General features: G+C 49.7%; 1 protein-coding gene across 2 annotated transcripts in view; it reads left to right on the forward strand.

Annotated features, from left to right (window-relative positions):
- Neto (Neuropilin and tolloid-like) overlaps window positions 1-20,874 on the forward strand; it is a 79,507-nt gene that overhangs the window by 41,138 nt on the left and 17,495 nt on the right. The window contains exons 2-3 of one of the 2 annotated variants that reach the window (XM_076910169.1): window positions 8,423-8,862; window positions 9,527-9,758. In XM_076910169.1, the coding sequence (XP_076766284.1) occupies window positions 8,423-8,862; window positions 9,527-9,758 (672 nt within the window). The remainder of the gene's footprint in view (window positions 1-8,422; window positions 8,863-9,526; window positions 9,759-20,874) is intronic. The other variant, XM_076910168.1, reaches the window with a different exon arrangement.

A 20,874-nucleotide genomic window follows, 5' to 3' on the forward strand; every position in this document is an offset into this window, starting at 1 on the left:
GGATAAAGATTAGGATACATCCAGAGCGGATAAATTTTGGATAAAACAAGAAAAGTTCGGACGGTGAAACGCGAGCGGACGGGCGCGATGCCATCGGCCACTGCATTTTAATGGCCGTACCAGAGAGAGGAATCTTAAATTTCGGAAATTTCCACGGGGAGTGAGCGCGCGGACTTCCCGGGCACATCGGTAGGTAAATGCGGCAGAAATTTCAGAGCGCGAGCCGTTGCCTGGCCGGATCAGGAAAGGAGCCAATCTCCTGAAAAGCGTTACATTATTAAACCGAATGGAAATGAATAAATTCGCGGTCGCTGGTCGTTTCCGGCATGAGGGCGCCGGTTTATGCATTTTCCAAGCCTGTAGCATTGGTGGCTCGTTAAATATTCGTTCGATTGCTCCTTAAATAACGCCCCAGTCACCGTGTACAGCCGGGAAACTCGACGCATTAGACGCCAGTTTGGTTACAGTTGTTTCAACTTCCCAGAGTGGTTTCTCGCGACGCGAAGTCTCTCCCGAGTCTCTAATCCGGCGACGAGGCTACGAAATATTTCTCAGCTTCGACCGAGAGACGATGAGAGAGGCGAATCGAAGAGTCTGCGTGCTTCGCAGGAGCAACGCCACGCCCGCGTTCAACGCGCGGCGTGCTTTTTAAAAGTTGAGAGATCAGGGAAGGGGAGAACAGGTCGGCGATAAATCAGCCCAGCCGCGGTATCTCGCTTGCTTCCCCTGCCTGTGCGAGGCTTTCGACCGCTGCTCTGAGATTTTCCAAGATTTATTCCATCGATCTGACGGGCCAATAATTGTCACGTTCGACGAGGGTGAAGCGGGGAACGATGGCCAGAAAATTTAATTGCCACGATCGACTGGAAAATTCGGGACAAGGAAAGACCATTTGGGAATCCGGAAATCCTATCCTATTCTATCTATACCTTCGGGGGTAAGCTGAATATTCGCGTCAATTAAACGGTTGCGTTCGCTTCGCTAAACTGACCGTAAAAAAATTCGATCCAAGGAGACCGCGCGCGCGAAAGTTAGGTGGTTTCCGGTGACGTCGATTCGCGAGAACACGGTAAAACTGTTAGACGAGCTGAAAGGCGGCTCGATGGGAAGAGAGATGGCAGCAGGACGCGTGTATCGGATTCTTTAGCAGATACTGGGCTCGAGGAACGCGGCTGCGCTCGTAGACCGGAAAGCGGACGTCCCCGGAAGAAAGGGAGGCCACGGCGTTCTCGCATGGAGAACGCGTTCCTCGCTTACCGTGCGCCAACCTCTCGCAGCGCATCCACTCGATTTTTCAGCGAAGTTTATAACGATTCCGCGAAGCTAATTGAATCTTCCTCTCCCTCCCTCGGTTTTAATTTCTGATGAACCGTCCTCAGGAAACTCTGAAATTGGCTTTGAATATTTCTTGGAACAGCGAAACGGCATATTGGAGAGTTCCGGGACGTCATGAATCTCCGCGTGAACCAATTTGCGATATCCGGCCGGCGTAATGCAGAAGTTGCGGTGGCTTTAGTTGACTGGGAGTTTCTTCGAGTGCAGCGCCACGAAGAAACAACCGGGAGGAGGAGATCTACGGAGCGGAACCACGAAACTTTCCACCGGTTCCGGTCCCCGGCGTATCCCGCGAGAAGAATCGATCGTTAGACGTTCACCTATCGATTTTTGCTTACCACCTTCATTTTGGCGCACAGTCTCGAAGTAGCGTTTGACGTACGTGCAGAGTGAACGCGCGCACGCGGACGGGGATCGAATAAAAATTCTACGCCAGAGAACGATAAGTCGCGCGAGAGATAGCGGGGCTGAAAAGCTTTTGTCAGCGGCCAGCCACACGCTACCAGCCGTACCTTTAATTACGAATTACGTTCGAATAGCTTTCGCCGGGTATTAAATCATTCGGCGTTCCCCGATCCCGTGAAAGTTTTAAACTGGGATTTCGTTTGGCATCGGCGACCCAGTTCGCCAACGGAGGGTTGATAATTACAAAGAAAGGGGGGGGGGGAGGCACTGGCTGGCCCCGAAAGAAAATTAATATTTGCCCTTTCCAGCCAGCTCCCGCGGAATAAAATTGCGGACAGCGAGAAACATAAATCAGACGGGGCTCGTCGGATTTAACAAAGGGTCAAGCCGTAGATTATGTTCCCTCGTCTTGGCCGTTGGCTTCGCGCCCCGACCGGCCCTCGTATTTCACAGCTGGCCATAGATAAAACTCCATAATTCATTGGTAAACATAGAAAAGTTTTTGTTTACGGTTACTGCCCGATGAACTTTACGGCTGACGCGGCCGGAATCGCGAATATCGCACGCGTGCGATGTCGATTTATCGTTCGCGGAATTTCTCGCAGGAAGCTGACCCGTGTTCGCGATAAATCAACGGGGCTCCGTTGAAGGACTCCGCGAATCTCGATTTAACCCTGACCAACGATTCTTCCGGCGATAGTCTTCGAGCTACTTGTATCGCTGGTTTTCATAAATCGTATAATTATTACGCGAAAATGATGCCTTCATTATATCACCAGTGAATGGATAAAGCATCGACCTACATATTACGAAGTGTACGAATTAATTAGAATAAGTCAGAAGTGCGTTTCGAGTCGCGCAGAAATTTCGAATGAACGTATTAAAAAAAATCGTTCGTTCAGCTTTTTAAAAGTAGACATAATGGCCTGAAAGGGTGGGCGCGGTAGCGTATTACCGAGTACAGCGAATTTCCGAAGCTTCGCCACTCTCTGTACGCATCGTTGAATGTAGGGGAGCCTATATGTTTTAGTAATAATGCAAATAATTTGCATGGATCGCGAGGCAAATGCGATACTCCGCCTACGATCCGATCGCGCGAGTCCTCCGTTGCCGCGTCGCCCGTTTTACGGGAACAATTTCGCGGCGTGCAGGTTGCACGGGAGCCAAGAAAATGGAATTCTTCGTATGCTCGTTGGGCACGTCGACGGTGCCTGTGAGAACATACGCGCGCGTGCACGTACGCGCGATGGTTCGATGCCCGGATGGGGCGTGCATGGAAAAATTCGACCCGGCGAGGGAATTTTTCCTCTGAGAACCCGTGAGAGACGCTCGGATACTCGAAATACATAATAGAATTGAACTAGGATTTCGTCCGGGACTTCGTGTCTAGAACAAACCATCGATTCGTCGGCGTTGGTAAACCGGAGCACACCCCGCGAACTTTCTCGCTCGCGTTAGACGGAAAGAAAGTAGAGACGGAGAAAGGGGACTTATTGCTTTATAGCGCGATCAAAGTGAGAACAAATTACGAAGTAATGAGGAGCAATATGATCAGTTTCGTAACGTAGGAAACTAGATTTTTCGCGGAAACGATATTAACAATTAAAAATTCTTCAAAGGTCCTGTAATTTAATCAGTAGCGTCAGAGAGAAAGCGCGGACGAAAAATATTGAGATTCCTGCTGCAAGGAATATCTCGAAATCCTCCATTTCTTCGCCAATAAAAGCAGCAAATAGAAATTGGTTCGCAGTATCGAAAGGTAGAAATTGTTTGTAACAAACCGAGCAATAAAGAATAGTCGTTGGTCGAGTCTCGTTAAACGAGACACATGCTTCAGTGTACCCGAACGTTCCGGCCTACTTGGGCTTTTTTCCACCAGAGATAAGAAGCAAGAGTGTCGAGAAAATGAAGAAATACGCGCTGGTTTTATGGCTCGATCAAAGTGAGAAAAATTCTGGCGGAAACGATGAGATTACCAGTTCTCATAAGCCGCGGGACCGGGCAGTGGAACGATGTTTAAAGGGCAGTTACAGGTTTTTCAACGGGGCAGCAATCTTCATACGGCGGGGGCAGTTCGCGTGGCGCGGCGCGTAGACAATTTCGCGAAAGTTAACCGGTAATTCTATCTTGCCGCGGGGCATAAATCTGCGCTAGTTTCCCGGGCAAGTTAGCCAAGTTTCCAATTTGTGTAACGTTTCTGCGTAACGGCGCAACAAGTTTTAATCGCCATCTAACACGTCCTCGCGGGCAACAGCGAGGCCATCGTCGCGAAGTCGACATTTCAGAGTCGACTGGGTGGCGAAACGTTCCTCGCCGACAGCTGGTCGGATAAGAATCCGTAAGTCGACGTACGTATATCCTTCAGACAATCGTCCGCGAGGATTCTCCATGAACCAGGGGATCCTTGGACATTCCAATGGTTCCCCAGCTTCGAACTTTTTCGATTTATCATCGAATAGTTGCTGCGACGCTCGTACGGATGTGGAGAAGTGATAGGAATGCGACACCTCGCTCGAGCGAATGGATTCCACGGCACTGAAGGATTAAAAGTTAAAGAGGGTCGAAGGCGATCTAATTCGCTAGCTGCTTCCAAGTTTCGTTTACAATGTTGGGTGATAAAAACGTTACATTCGTGGCGCGATGGAATTAAACTCGAATTTCGAGATTCTCGCAGATGAAATATATTCCGGTATTTATAAATGTATAACCAACGCGGATTCCTCGAGCTACCATATTTACCCCATCGAGATTCACATAATTACCAGTGCTACATTTTCACGGGCACGAGTCAAAAGTCGCTCGTTAATTAAGTCGATCGCAAATAGGCGCAGGTTTGTAATTATACGCTCACGCGCTACAATAATTTCGATTCGGTAAATATTTGGCCATCACATTGGCCATCGTTTTCGTGCAGCCTTAATTAGCTCCGCGCTCCTCGAAATATTAATGATCCCAATGCAACGCGCAGTAACGCGACACGAAGGTGCACGTTTAATTAATCGCATCCATTCCGCGGAAACATTAATCCATCGGGTTAGTCGTGTCTCGGTTAAGAACTTTGTCGAGAGGAGCTGAAAAATTTCGGAGCAACCAGTAGTCATATTTCACGCAGACCATTCACCACGAAGACGTCGAACCATCGAACAGTTATTTCGATTCGTCTGCGTCAATATCCTGCGGCGTTCGACGCGATAGCTACACTTTTGGAAACAACCAGCGGAAAGTAAACGCGGAAAGACAAACCTCTGGTTGAACCCAGCAATTTCGGAAAGTGGTTTCGAACAGCCCTTCAAAGGGTGCACGGTGTTTTCGAGAGAAATTATGCAGCAGCTCGCGGGACGTGCTCTCGATTCGATCCAACGATATTCACGTGTTCGCAGGTGCGGAGTGGCAACTCAGACTCGCGTTAATCCTGCAGGGATTCGCGCGCGGCTGGTGTTTAGCGCATTAACGGAATCTTTTCCTGGCGAAACGAAGGTACACCGCTGGGCGCCGTTGGGTATCGCACTGGCTGGATTTGTTCCCCGTGAAACCGACCTCTGTGGTAAACGGAAGAAATCGAGCTTCGAACGGGGCGTTCGATGGGCCGCTAAAGCGTCCCATGTTTCCGTTAATTGCGCCGCGCGTCGCTGGCGCCGCTAATTAATAGAATGAAACGGGGCGCGGAGGTGGGCGACGAGCGCGTGCCTGGCCGCGAGAAAATGAATTGGCGGCAAATTAAATGACGCAAAAGGGAAAAGAAGCCAGCGTAACCGGGCTAGACCGTTCCGCAAAGCGGCGTCCCGTGGGAAATTATAAATAGGAGGTAATACACGGAGCCCGTCGCGCTGGCTGACATCACGGTGGCTAATATAAATAGTTAAACCAGCCTGGTAATTCGTACGCTCAAATTATCGTGCAATTTTCATCACTATCTGCCGCTCCGTCGATGAACTTCTATTTCCACGTTTCCCGATAGTTCTCGCGAGTGATCGATCACGATTAGAGGAGACTCGCCTCGTCCAATGGGCGATACGAATCAAGGTACGAAATAGGTAAGAGCGAAAACGAAGAAAATACGGTAACGGGAAGAAAAATACCCAGACTGAGTGGATTAGAAAAGAGAGCGAGAGAGTGAGAGAGGAGTAGATTTAACACCGCATGACCACGCGGAGACGAAGGGATGCTCGCGATGAGGTAACGGGTAAAAGGCGAAATCCGGGGCGAACGAAACAATTACGAGCGAAAGCGTGCGGGAAAGGCGAGGAGGTAGGTACACGTGCGGTGGTACCGGATCGAGGCGGGTCGTGCCTCGACCCGAAGAAAGATGAGAATCCCGAAGGAAAAAGGAACAGTGTCGTAAACAACCCGGTAAAATGTTGCGGCCGCGCGGGTAAGGAAGGATAATACGAGGACCGTTCGTTCTTTCCCCGCAGGGGCGGTGATGGGGGACAGGACGGGCTTTTAAATTGAAGCACCGAACGGGGAAAAGGCACTGAAAGGTATGTACCACCGCAACCACGAGGGAATTGAGGATGAGAGAGGGAAAAAGGGGGGGAGAGAGAAAGCAGAGAGGAAAAGGAAATGTTCTGCGCGCGCAAAAGATCAGATTTACTTGGCGAACGGTGGGAGATACACATCTCCGCGGTGTGGCTTTCCGTCCAAGCCGCGGGAATGCTACGCCCGGGGAACTCCTCGAGATTTCCCGGGCAACTCTCCCGTGGCAACGGTGTCGCGTTTCTAAATTTCAAGATTGACCGGTCAAAGCGGTCTGGCTGATAAGCGACGCCGCAGTCGAGCGAGGGGAGACGCGAAAATCGTTCGAGCGCTCCGCCGTTTTCCACGTTCGCCACTCGACTCGAACCGGCTCCATAATTTCCAGCCATTTTCAACGAATTAAGCGGGGACTCTTTGACCAGCTATCCGAAACTGTCCGCTCTTTCGAACGTATTATAGGAATTGGTTTCGCCACGGTGTCGAATTTAATCGAATTAAACGTTCCCGTTCGTTTCCGCCGGCGCGCGATGAAAGCTCTCCAGCGCTTTCACGTATTCGACGAAGAGTGCTCGTTATCGCAGAGGCAAACGCAAGGAAAGTATGCATTCGATACGAATTTATAGCGGTCTCCTCGTGGGCTCGCGACTTTTTTTTCGAGATACACCTGCATGGCGAATGAAACAACGCTGGCTCGGTGAATTTCAGCTTGATAAAGTTGAGGCTGCAGCTTTTTCCTTGAAACGGAAAAACAGCCAAGGAAGAAGGCGGGTGAAAACGCTCGCATCTCGCTAATGTTTGCTAATGAAATTTGCGAGTTCCGCGGGACAGCTGGCTAGGAAGCGGGGCGAACGTGACTCGATTCATACGACGGTTCGCGTGAAAAAACTGCGTCCGGGAATGATGCGAATTAATGGTCCACCAGTGAAAGAAAATGACGTATGGCCCTGGTTGATTAAATCGAGCTGGGAACGGACGTCGAAGACAAACTAACGGAACGGAGTAAAATAATCTAAATAGACGGATAAAAAGGTTCGAATAAACTAATCGCGATAGGTGCGAACCGGAGGAATTGTTTCGCAGCTCAGGTGACGAAAGTAGGAACGTCTGCAATTAAATCTCGTTTTAGCGTGCAGAATATTTTGCATTCCAGCGACGAAACGCTTGGACGGTGTCATAGATCTCTAAATAACGCCCCTTTGAGACCGAGCCTTTAAAAATTACTAGCCGTTTCTTCTCGTTTAAAGCCTCCACTTAGCACGAGAACAGGAAAAACTTATTTCACTCGCGACAGTTAGTTCTCGAAAGTTTCTCACAGCACTCCTGTGTACGAGATGAATTTTTAAGAGAATCACGTGGACAATTTTCGACCCGCTGCTACAAAATTCCTACCCAGAGCGAATTTCAGTTCCCTTTTTTTTTCACTATTCCGCCAGTCGTAAACGGATTCCAGATTTACGCGACCAGTTTCGATGATGGCTTTTCGAGGAAACTAGGCACGCAAGTTCATGATGAATTCACTCACGAATCGACTGGAATCCGCATCCGTTTGTGCGTCGGTCGACGTCAAACTCGAATCGCTTCGCGTTGATGGGCGGCCGGAAAAGCGACGGGAAAAATAAAAGAGGGACACGTTCCGGACCGAAAATCCGGCCGCAGCGCATTCATCTGTGTCACGATTCGACTCTCTTGATCTTCCATATCCAATAATTTCTCGCTTGCGACGTATTATCGCGAATTACACTTGCGATCGCTCGAATCTTCGTCTAACGAACAAACACCGACAGCACTCGATATAACAGCGAGAGAAAAAGTTCGTCATCGCTGCCTTCGACCATTTTCCATCGAATTATCTCGGATCCCGCTCCAGCCCGCCTACCTTTGTTCCCCGTGGCGCGAGAAAAACCCATTGTCGGTGGAATTTTTAGGAATGCAATTTCCAAGGGAAATTACGGTCGATGCGCGGACGGACACGCGTTAACGAGAGAGAACGGAACATAAATCTAACGAGCGGCGAGAAGTCTCGCTGCGCGCCACGGAATCAATTCCGACCGACAGCAGCTGTCGTTGCAACATCTCTGAAGCATTTATTTCGCAGTTTCGCCGTTGGGATACGAATCCTTTGAGACTGAAACCAGCTAATCCGCTAGCGCTGTACCATTTAGTAACAAGTCGGTAACCAAGCTCGTTCGACCCTTGAATGTTTCAGTCACTGGGACGGCCGCGGAAGCCACACGTCAGACGGAGGAGTCGCACTGGACTAGCCACGACGCGAGGAGGATCGGTCGTACCTTCTCCTGGTGGTCCACTACCGTACGTACCACGAGGGAGAGCGTATCTATCGGAGAGGTTCGCCAGACAAGTTCCTGGCACGGGGACAACTCGAGCCTCGGTGTACGAGTCACCCTGGAATTACCAGCGCCAACCGAGCTGAGCCTGGAGAACAGGGAGGACCAGACGGTGGAGTTCGAAGTGCACAGGACCGCGGAGAACAACACGCGAGAAGTGAAAATCTCGCGTCAGAACTCGACCACGTCCCCGGGGAGCACGGCTGACACGAGGCAGCGGATAAATCTATCCGTCTCGCGGACGTTTATCCAATCGACGCCGGAACGATCGAGCCTGGCTTCCACGGGAAACTTTCCGAACGTAAGTCGTATTGAGTTTCACCTGTTAACCCGTGTTTCTTCGATTATCGATTCTATCTCGCGGGATTAACGTTGCTTCGAAAATCCTTTCCATTATCGAGCTGTCTGCCGGGATTAAAGTCTGTTTCTTGCTTCTCCTTTTCGACGGCTTTATTATACGTGTCCGATGCGCGATACGGTGGAGGTGGCGTACGTCTAATAGGAAAGGTACACGATATCGACGCGTAAGGGGGAGATACGGCTACGGGGTTGTTATTATCGAACCTGTCCGCGTAAAGAGCCTGAGACTAAAGTACACGATTTATCGAATCTCCAATGTGGAGTGTCCTGTTTACCGATGGAAAGAATAAGTGGGAAGTAATTCACACGACGCTACGCTCTGGAACGTTCTAACGGCGGCAATATATTTTCCGTATGGACAATAATTTCGTAACGGCTCGATAACAATAATTTACCGGTATCGCGATACCAGTTGCCCAAAGCGACGTTGGGCCTCCATTTAATTAACGACCTGACACCCGAGCATCGGAGGATTATCGCTCGTCGATCGTGTAAATTTTCCTAATGTCAACTCAATTTCGCTGCGCTTGTTCCGATACGGGACCAGCGCGAGCCACCCCAAGATCGCTCGCGCAAGTAATCACGTGATATTCAAATACGTGCAGATAACGCCGACGCGGGAAGTCGAGCCACTGATGGCTTCGAAAAATGTAAAGGACGTCAGCACGACACCGACACCCCCGTTCGTCGCGAACGACGTTGTACGCCGGCAAATGAGACACGTCGCAGACACGTGCGACAAGTTCGAGATCGGGGACGAGGCTAAACAGGAATTCTACAGCCCGAACTATCCAGACAACTATCCGAACAACACCAAGTGCACCAGGATTTTGGAAGGTGAGCGAAACTATTTTCCGCCTGGCGCGTGCCAAATAATTCTGGATTCTCTTTTCGAACAAAAAACCATTTCGTTATTACTCACGCGTGGAATACCAAGTAAATTTTATATACTGCATCAAAGAGAACGTTATCAAATAATTCGTGCATTTGCCAATGCTTTGAAAAACTAACTTGAACGTTCCAGTTAAATTTGATCTCATTTATTAATCGGGACATTTCCTTATCCGACGTAATCGTATTAAAAATAAATTCTTTGCTGGAAAAATCACTGCGATCTCGTCGACCACACTCGAGGCACAAAGTACCGTAGGGAATGCGGTGCAATGGCGGATCAAAGGGAGTGAGTTTCCCGTAGAAACGAATACGTGGTTAATTACACCCTTCAACGCATTAACTCTAACCGCCACCGTTAATTCCTATCTCATTTTTTATTCAAAGTAACCCATTGCCCGACGTAGTTATATCGGAGGTAACTTATGCTTGGAAAAGGCAACTGAATATTACGCCACATTCCAAGCACGAGCTGCCGACGAAGTTTTACATCAAAGAGCGCATTACGGAAGTGCGTCCTCCCCTCACTCGCTATCTCAAGGAATTAACTCTGCCCTAATTGTCTTTCTTAACTTTAATCTTATTTAGTATTCGCAACACCTCAACTTCCAACGTAACTGCCTTTAAAAAATCCCTCTCGATATCAGATTATTGCTCCAAGCCAGATTTTAGAACGCGACCAGAGTCGATTAACGGAACCGATATATATATATATTCGATCGCACAGGTGTTACCAGCAGTAAGAAAATTACTCTCTGTCCCATTGTTCGTAGGCAAGTAAGTCTGATCCAGTCCATTCGAGTATTATTCAATATCCGAGGCGCGAAATGGCGGGGAAACGGTACGTTACGTCGAAGCGAGTAAATTTATTATGGAAGCGGATCCCCACTTACCCCGCTAACTCAAGGAATTAACTCGGGGCTAACTGCGCGCGTCCCAGTTCGCGCTTGCTATTCCGTTTTGTTTCGTACGTATAGATAGTCCGTCGTATAACTTGCTGGCTGCGGCCAGGCTCGAAGTTCGCTAAGGGGCGGGCGAGAAGCACGCGCGGCCGCCGTGATTGATACACCCTGGTGGTCTCGTCCGTCCGACGAGGAGATCCCATCCGGTGCCGTCGGTAAATTTTCCACTCCCCGCTCGTCGATACAATGCATTCGCGCGTGTCGGCGAGTCGAACGGGACGCATCAATTTTTACTTCCCTGCCAGCCAGTTCGTTCCTCGTGCAAACAGTAGCTGGCGTCGAATTTATAATAAACGACCAAAGGGTTGATAACGGAGGCGGGAATTAACAGCAGCAGACATCGTGGCGTACCGTTTCTACTGAGAATTGTCGTCGAAGGGAACGCGTTACGATTCAGCGAGCAAAACAGAGGACGCAACGGCACCCTTAACGCGGATTCCTGATGCGAGGTTTCACCCTTCTCGCGTGCTCGCAAACTCGCGCGGACGCGGGAAGAGTAATTGGGTAAAACGAACCGGCGAATGCGGGTCGGAACGATAAATCAAACCAGGGACCAAACCACTTTCGAGCTGGCCGTGGTCGCGCGGACCGGACGTGCCGATAACGAATCGATAAATCTTGAATAGACCTGTTCTCGCGAGCGACGCGAAAGATATTTCGATGATCGAGCGCTCGTCGCTCTTTGCCTGTTATACTCGATCCTCGAGCACTGGAGCGGTCCGCGGGGGGACGCTTTGGAGAACGCACGCAATTACCTGCGTTTCTGGCTCCTTTTACGCGGTGTTTACGAACCGTGACGCGAGACAGCCGTGGCTGTTCCGTTTCTACGTTGAGCTCGTCGGAGGACGAAGAGGCGGAGAAAGAGGCGAAGCGAGAGGTCGTGTAAGAGAGTGGCTCGTTCCCTTTAGCCGAACGGAACGGCACGAAATGCGTTGGATCAGGCAAACGAGGGCAGCTGGGTCGTGTTCGAAATTGAGTCAGGGTCGACGAGCCGCGGACCGTGCACACCGAATCTTCTTCTGATGTACCGAAATAGTATCCACCGTGATTTGCTGGTCCTCGGCCGAGTTTTGGAAACGATAGGTTCGAACGGCGCGCAATCCCGTCTGTTTTCACTTTGCAAGATCGTAAAATACTTAACGGTAACCCGAGGATGCGCGATGCGTGTTGCGTTCAAAATAAACCGTCCAACAGCGCTGTCTGAGCACGCACATTTTTGCTCGAACGAAATGAAAGGCGGGGAATACTTTGGCTAAGAAAAAAATTCAGGTAGTTCGTGACTTGTCGCTACTATTTTTAATACCATTCTCGGTAATCTTCGTTCAACGCGCGCTCGTAAAGTTCCAACCGCGATGATATTTCTTCGCGTCGTCTCGAATGCTCGTTTTGCTGTGCGCTACTGAAAATCACGGCGTTCGGAAAGAAAATAAAGAAATATGAAAATAAATATCACGAGGGATGATGCAACGTCGTAAATCGGGCGTGTGCGCATTCCTCGCGAGCCGCTGAATAAATTCAGATCGAACAGCTTGTAAATCATACACAGCCGGATATCGATGCGAGCCGACGTACCTTATTTCCTTTCTGGGCGTCAAACACGGGTTATGCTTTCGACTACGATTTACATCGCACGGCTCGCTCTGGATTACGGAAACGCGATACTTAGTAACCTCGAATCCGTTACAACGCGACCAGAATACGTTTAAAAATGTATTCCCCGCGGTAATATTCTTTCCACGGTTCATCCGGCTGATAAGCCGCAATTGCTTTCGTAGACCGATAAGAAAATGTGTTTTCAGCTTGGATTCACTCGCGTAACGTTTCGTATAATAGGAGGACTTTATCGTGCGCGGTAAAAGGGTTTCAATTTTTAACCTGGACGTTGGTAAGTCGCCGAAGATTCGGTGGAACAATTTCATGGCCGCGTTTTAAAATGTATTAAACGTCGTCTCCGTCGAAAGAGGGTTCGCGCAGACACGGTCATTGCGCGTTGAGTGATGAACAACAGGTCACAAGTAAGCGTCGTTAACCGAACTACATAGCCTGTCGGTGCATCACGAGCCGCCATTGCACTGAGCGAAGTGATTACGGCATATTAAACCCCCTCTCTGCCGCACATGAATTACGACACCCAATTATCCGAACGTCAATACAGGACCTGGACGGGATTAAGGAAGTTTTGTCGTGGACCGAATCGACGCGATTCTCTCTACCTTGAACTGTCCTAAATCGTAGCAAACTGTAAGACGTTAAACGCCAGCGCACCCCCTTGCGCGCTGTAAGTTACGCCGCGACGCGCACCCCTCTCGTCGCTTCGAGCGCGCAATCGTTATTTCGAGGACTATTCCAAGTTCGTCGTCGCAATTCCATTTCCGTACCCGTGATTTCTTACGTCCCGGGGTGAGCTCGTTAAACTCGTCGAGGAGCCAGTTCCCGAGGCCGCCGATGGACCGTCGAAACTTCTTGAGGATCATCGAGCGGCGCAAAAGGTCAACGTACCGGTAGCGCTTCGAGGAGCGTGTCCTTCCTGGACGAACTATAGAGGAGCAGGCCAGATCAAAGTTTAATTGGAGCAATTCGAAGTTTCCCCCACCGGGGGGGCAGGCGGCTACCAGCGGATTCGAACAAAGACGAAACCGTGTACGCGTTTACGAGTCCGACTGGAATTGCACGGCGAATTGATGGACGATCGAGCCAGGAAGCTCGCTACTCCGCGATTCCACGCTTGATATGACACGGATAACATCCCCGCGCTGGGTGATCGAAATTGCTAGCCCTCTATGCATTCGCGATCCGCTCTCGAATTTATATGGAACGCATCGCGCAAAACACGCCAGTCCTCGCAGCTAATACGACACGAACGCGCGCTGGCAATTACGGAAACGATATAGAGGGAATCCGCCGACGAGATTTGTAACTGTCACCCTGCACCCACCATCGGGAGGTGTCGAAACGGAACGATCTTCTGACAAGCGTACCTCCAACCAGCTAATCGTTACACGACTCCCATCGTTTCCATCCTCTGTCTCATCCTTTCTACCTTCGGTCTCGACGATCGCGGCCCATTTTTCCAGGGTCGCGGATTAAGCGCTCTCCGTTAACTTCGTACAGACGAGTCTTTAGTCGACCCACTCTCGAGGAAGAAATTTAGACGAAGGCATCTCGCATCCGTTTAAATAAAATTCTTGACCGCGCGAGGTTAGTCCCGCGATGAAAGGGTGCTCTGCCTCGAACGCAGAGCAGATAACGTTCCCTCCGACTCGGAAGAAAAATCGCACGGCTGTAAACTGCAGATTCTGCCGGTTCGCCGGCAGGTTTCACGAAAAGCTGGAAATTGGAACAGAGGGTCGAGTCGATGGATCGGTGCGCTGGTATATAACGTCGCCGCGACTGAATCGTCTTCCTTGGTTTTTTTTTTTAATCCTCTCTCCGTTCTGGCTACCGGTGCTCCTTGATCGGAGGGCGCGCGCAAACGGGCCAAGTAGCCCTTCCCGCGGTGCCAGGCATAGGAAGGAGGTCCTAATTGCGCGGATGGGACCATTTTAATTGCTCGCTCGTAAGCACGGTGACGCGGTTACACCGGTATCATTATGAAATGTGGGACACTTTTAAGCAACCGGGGCCACTCGAGCACGTTAATGAGATCACAGTCGGTTGGAGACCGAATAAGCATTCGCACGGATGAAACGCGATCGAATCTCTTCCGTGGGGTAACGAAGAAACGGGGCTCGGTTCGAACAGCAGTTCGTTAAACGGGTACGCTTCGTCTAACCCTGAGAACCGAGCCAAACGATGTAACATCTTTACTAATTACTGAGCGGACGGGAATTAATCGAACGTTTATAATCTTGGTACCAAACCAGCCGAGATTTCGCTGGCTAATGTTTCAGTATGATCCTAGATTAAGTAAAAATCGACCTTGGCGACAGATCCAGCAACACCTTTATATTACGGTTCAATCAAATGTTCAATCTACTATCGCGTCTGCCTTATAATTCAAAAGTCGCCAGCGGAGCCTATTTCTGCGCGATCCCCGCAATCGCGGATCGTAGTAATCATCCGTAGTAACGAACAGCCGGGGTGAGTTATTGACGTAATCCCTCATATTGCCCGACGCTGGATGGCCAATCAGTTTTGAACCGTCGAACGTATAACGTCGCCCATCGATCCCCATCCTTTTGGAGACCTGGCGTGTCTCAATTTCGAGGCTCGGTACGAAAGTAGCCGGGAGACGAGTAACGAGGACACCACCCTGTCTGGTGGATGAGGAACCAAAGAAAGCGGAAATCGGTCGAAACGAGGGAAGTTGCTGCAGGTACGCTTCGATGATTTCGATCAAAAGTTGGAGCATGACACGAGGGAGCGTCAGCCTAGTCGTACGTCCGCGGGAGACCTTTTTGCAGACGACGACGGGCTCCCGCTTCTTCTTTGCCAGTTCCTTTCCGCTGTCTCGTTACCTGTTACCACCAATTCACCGTCGCACCGCCGGCGGCCGCAATTTAAAGCGCGTCGTCGGCCGTCGCCTTTCTTACCTCTGCCAAGTTTCGCGTTTCACGCTGCAGGACACAGACCGGTAATAAAAACTTTTTTTCTCCTGCCGGTGTAACGCGAGGGCGTGTTCGTTTATTTTCTTGTACCACTTATATTTCACCATTATTGCCTTCTACCACCAGCAACGATCGAAACTGCGCCGCGGGAGGGTGGCAACCTAAAACCACGGGGTGATAAGAAAGCTGAAATTGCTCGCGAACCGTTTCTTGTATCGGGAAATGTTTAATACGACAGCCTTGCGAAACGGATAACGATTGACTCGGCAATTTAAAATTATATCGAAGCATGGATGAAAAATATGAACGACCGTCGAAGAGGTAACGAACTCGGGTAGCAAATAATTGGGAATATCCGAAGTGGCCCGATGGCAGGGCTGATACTTCTGTTGCTCGAGCACCTTCCGCGAAGTTTCGACGGGTGGAAAAAAAGAAAATAACGAGAGAGCCCGGAGAGAAAATGCTTTCGAGAATCGTCGTAGACGGGTGGAAGTCGTGGCTAAGTTCCAAAGTGGACGAGGAAATCAAGTTATCAACCACTCAGGAGGTAAGGGGCCATCAAAGAACCGTTTAATGCGATCCCACGTAAATCAAGAGAGACCGCCCCTTCTGCCGTCTCCGTGTTTCGCGGAACATCGAAATACTCTAATGCCGAGGAGTCTCTGCAAGGGAAGCCATTAATTGCGGTGAGAGACTGCGCTTGTCCTTGAACCAAAATGGCGTTAAAGACCACCCACAATGTGCCTTCTCATCGATCAACTTTGCCCGAGAAACCTCTGCCGATCAGGACTCCCAGCGCCATCGTCGGTCAAACGTCTACCAGGGAGAAGGGGCAATCGAGGGTGAACTAGATTGCGGGAAACCTCGGTGAATTATTAGGGGAAAAAGCAGATAAACGACCCGAGTGACAAAATATTAGGTCGTAACGAAATATGTGCTCGCTGCGGTTGAAATAAAGTGCACTCTCCCCTCGAATTAATGTATTTTTACGTATCAGTATATTATATAGGCCACTTAATGGCGAGACGCTCGTGGTCTGAATTTCACAAAATTATAAAACTTATCCCCCACGGTTTTTCGGCTTACCCAGGCATTTCATCCCCTAAAATACTGCCTATCCGCCAGCAGGAATAGTACCCGGGTACATGCGCGGGTACGTTCGTCGGTTGAGTAAAGGGAAATTATATTCGCAAAAATATTGGAAAACTTTTATATGTTTTTAAGCAGAGGATACCACAAAAGGAGTAGACGCTCGAACGGACGTTCCACGCGAAAAAATATTCAGAATTTCTGGGAGAGATGGAACGGCGAAAACGTCGAGGATATCGTCCCGCGGACATTTTTGATCGGAGCAAGAACCAGGGATTACGTGCGATTTAACGATCCCGATGATCGGAATAAGTTCGTTCGATGCGAGGATCGGAAAATTCATTGGCGAAGCGGGGACATCGCAGTTAGCCGTGATAAAGTTCACGCTGGTTAATTCCTTCTTGCGGCTGGCTCGTTCACCATTGTCCTCGACGTTCCCCGTTCCATGACGAGCGGCATCGTCGAACGCGCCGCGAACTGCAATGAATCACTACGAAAGCGGAAATCTCGGCCTGGCGACCGTTTAAGCGCGCTTTACAACCAAGTGCATCGGCGCGTCCGCATCCATTCTGCTCCTCTGTCTATAGATCAGCCGGTGACAAAACGAGCCGTCCCTGCTCGAATTCAGCTGTAGAACACAAGGCAAGAAAATCGGTGTCGCAAGAAAAACAGTCCCCGAAGTGCGATCCGGACTGTTACAATAGGGTCGCCATGCGCCAAACGGACCAAACGTAACACTGTCGCTTCGCTGCCCTCGCGAAGGCGACGATACGCTAATTTTTTTGTCGATACTCGCCGGTGGAAATCAACTTTTTGCCAGAGAATCGCGACAACAGCGGTGTAAAAGGCTTTGGACGAAATCCAGGGGGCGAGGGATGAACGGAAAGAACCAGAGGAAAGTTTCATCGATTTATATCGTCGAAGGAAGCTTCTGCCTCGCGATCGAACGCGGCAACGAGGCACGCGCGTCTCGAAGTACCAGATAAAGAAGAACGTCGGTACATAAAATCCCCGAGGATCTGTCTCGACGAACTCACCCCCTGTTCGGCTGGCTCTCGGCTGCGTATCCCCGAAAGTGGCTCGCTTTTTTCACGGCGAATCGTGCCCCAGTCGCAGTCGCACCGTCTTGAGAAAGTAGCTCGTTAAATGTTCTCACTCAGCAGGATACGTCCTGATGCGAATGTAAAAGAACCGACTCGCTCTATTTCTCGTGTTCGTGGCGCGCGTCCTTAAGCCGCTTAATACCGTGTAAAATATGGCTACACGCCTACGAAGCCTGGCCCCGTGTAAAATATAGCTGCAACCCATCGCGTTGCTACCCAACCCCGCGGTCATCATTTTCCACGGCATCCTGCTCATTGGTTTCTACCTCGTTAATAAAAACCGCGGGAATCTATCGTTCCTTTTACGCCGGATGGTGATCACGATCCAATTTTTACGAGATTCTTATCCCAGCCAACCGAGCTAAATAAAAACCTAACGAACGCGAGACTTTTTACGCTCAGTTGCGCAGCAAACCGTCTAATAATTTCTTGGTCGCCGGCTTTCCTGGCCGATATTAATCGTTACACGAGGGCGGACCACCCCCTCGCGAAGGGGGGCAGCCATTATCGTTGACCACTCACGGATTTGACGGTGGTCGGCCGAGAATGGGCGCATTATACGAACACATTCGAATGGAACGTTATAAATCAGCTGTAGTAAAAAAAAAAAATTAAGTTGGTGACAAGTTACAGCGGCGGTTACGAAACTCCTTTGGGGTGCGTGGCGGGGGACGATTTAAGCGCGACAAAAAGTAAACTTGGGACTAGGCTCCTGGGAGACTTTGCTCCCCGTTTATTTCGTTCCAGAACAGGGGAATTGAAATAAAATCGCGATAAAGTTAGCTCGCTCGTCGCGCAACGAATACGGGATACACCAGGCTGAAAATTCATTTACATCCCTTAAATTCTGAGCTTAATGTTCGGCGGAACGTCGGCCAAGCCGGCTGGCGATATAATTTGAACGTCTGGGAAACAGAAACCGGCTTCTATTCGCGTTGATTGGAATTGAATCTGAATAAACAACTCGACGAGAAACGTGTTGGGTTGTCAGGGGAATAATTGTGTCAGAAATTAAGGAGACAGCGACGCGGATCGGTAAAATCGACGACGTTCGGTAGTTATACGTTCAAGTTAATAGTCGATCGAATTTCTCATTTTGTCTTTCTACTACGATAAAAAATTCTATGTATTCCGTGGCCCTATGCGGATTAACAAAATGGAACGCAATCTCGCCGGTTCCACGGCATTTTGCCGCGCGAAAAATTTGCTAATATTACCCAACGCGGAGCGCAGTTGCAAGCAGTAAACATTCTATTCGAACGGAGACGGCCATCCGAGCAACACAATTTTCCGGGAGCTTCTGGGATAGAGGGGCTGGCTCGTTCAACTTCCAGGTATCGTGGAAGGCACGCCTCTATCCTGGGGACCGCCATGGAAAAATTCGACCATTCACCCGTGGCCGGATACCGATCGTTATTGCGAGGGACCACGAATTCGAAATGTCGGCTAAAAAGCTCCGAGGTTTCGTTATATTCCTTTTACGGAACCCGTTTCCCGTCAAACGCATTGTTGCCTACCGCAGGACGATCATCGCAATGAATTTCTGGTAAACGCGTTCGAGATATCTACGGGCATTCTTTTCGAACTTCATCGCACGGAAAGCTGTTCCGTGGATTACAACATCGATAAGGGCGTGTAAGGAAAATCGAATTATTCGAACGTGTAGGAATCACGATCTAGCGAGAAATCGACGAGCATGGTCTGTCGTTCGATAAAAGAACTATTAAGACGGATAGCCGACGGGAAGTGGCACGATTCCAAGACAGACGAGTCCCGTAGGATTTGAGAGTGGAACCGTGGTACACGGTAATACCATGGATGGGCGCGTAACGCGCTCGAATACTTGCGCGCACCGCAGTCCTCGCGACGAGGCGAAGTTCTCCTCTGACGGAAGCCGTACGTTCTCCGCGTACAGAGAGGCAGGAGCATTCACGGTGACTGAAATGCTGCGGAAGTTCGCGTTAGACATCGACAATGGCGAAAGCTTGAACTTGGAATAGATATTGCGCCACCTCGGTGAAATGTCTACCTTCGTGGCTCCGCGGCGCGTTTGTTGGCCAACCTAGCGCGCGGCGATTGAAATTCATGGTTTCTTCGGTGGCTACGCGTGTATCTACACGGTGCGAAACTTTTCATTGAATCGTTCGAATTGTTCCGGGACGTTTGTTTGGATGCAGTTTAAAAACAGTTTCTGTTCCGCGCGAAATTTCCAAACTATTTCTGCGCTAACTTTTGATATGATTCTCTCTCTTTCTACTCCTCTCTGTGCCGTTTCCTATTGCAAACATTTATAATACAAGCTTAGAAACATCTATCTCGAAATAGATTTAAGCGTTTTCAGAGTGTTCTGCAAACAAAATCATTCAGACAAGAGAGACGATTTCACCAATAAGAATTAAACGGACGCGAGGGGGGGTTGAGAAAGTTACTGCGCGAGCGTTCATTAATTTCCACTTGGAGAGTCGACAAATACGAAACGGAAGGTGACACAATTGGGAGATAATGAAGCGCGAAAGTAGAAGGAGGAGACAGTTAGATCCGCTAAAAAATGCGATCGACTGTTCCGTGGCTGGAATACCAGTATTTCTAGGCGAAAGCGGGCAACGGTTGGGGTGGGATTGTCGCCGCTTCCAGAGTTCTCTCCCCCTCGAAGGAAATGGTCGCAGCGCAGACCTTTCTCCCTCCTTTTCTTATCCTTTTTTTTTTCTTTGCCTCGCTATCCCTCTCTCGGTGTCGCTTTTTATCGCTTTTTCGTTTCTTCGGCTGGAAGAACGTGGTTTCGCCGAACGAGGGCTCGAAACGCCCTGAGTGTCGCCATTCAAATGGAGACCAAGAACGTTCGTAGTTGGACGGCGATGTCGCGACGACATCTTCGCGCCGCGTACAACGGTATCCTCCGTCCAAACGGAAGTATCGTCGACAGTCATTAATGGTGATTGCCGGTAGAGATATACCCTCTGTCGCGACGAATTCCCTCGAGTCTCACGTACAAAGTATGCGCCCTGTCCTTCGGACGGAAATGAGACCGCGGCTCGCGTGGGTTGCTGCTAGATGATGGCCAAAATTTCATTCATAGCTCAGCAGAAATACAGCGGCGAGTAACCATACGTCGAAAATAATAGCATCATCGTAGCCACGACGTTTTCACTTGGCTATATTCGTACCTTGTACACAGATACCTCGTTGCGACAAATACGAAGAGAAAACAATCGAAAGCTACCCCTTTCCGCCCTCTCTAATTGCTTAAATTTACTTCTCGCTTGCGAACATTTCAATTTAAACGCACGCGTACTCTCTGCTATTTGGTAAAACGATGATTTCTTGCACCTTGCCCGCTTCGTCGTTCCATCGATGTAATAAC

Source organism: Xylocopa sonorina, chromosome 2 (assembly GCF_050948175.1).
Source record: "Xylocopa sonorina isolate GNS202 chromosome 2, iyXylSono1_principal, whole genome shotgun sequence".
NCBI classification, from domain to species: Eukaryota; Metazoa; Arthropoda; class Insecta; order Hymenoptera; family Apidae; genus Xylocopa; species Xylocopa sonorina.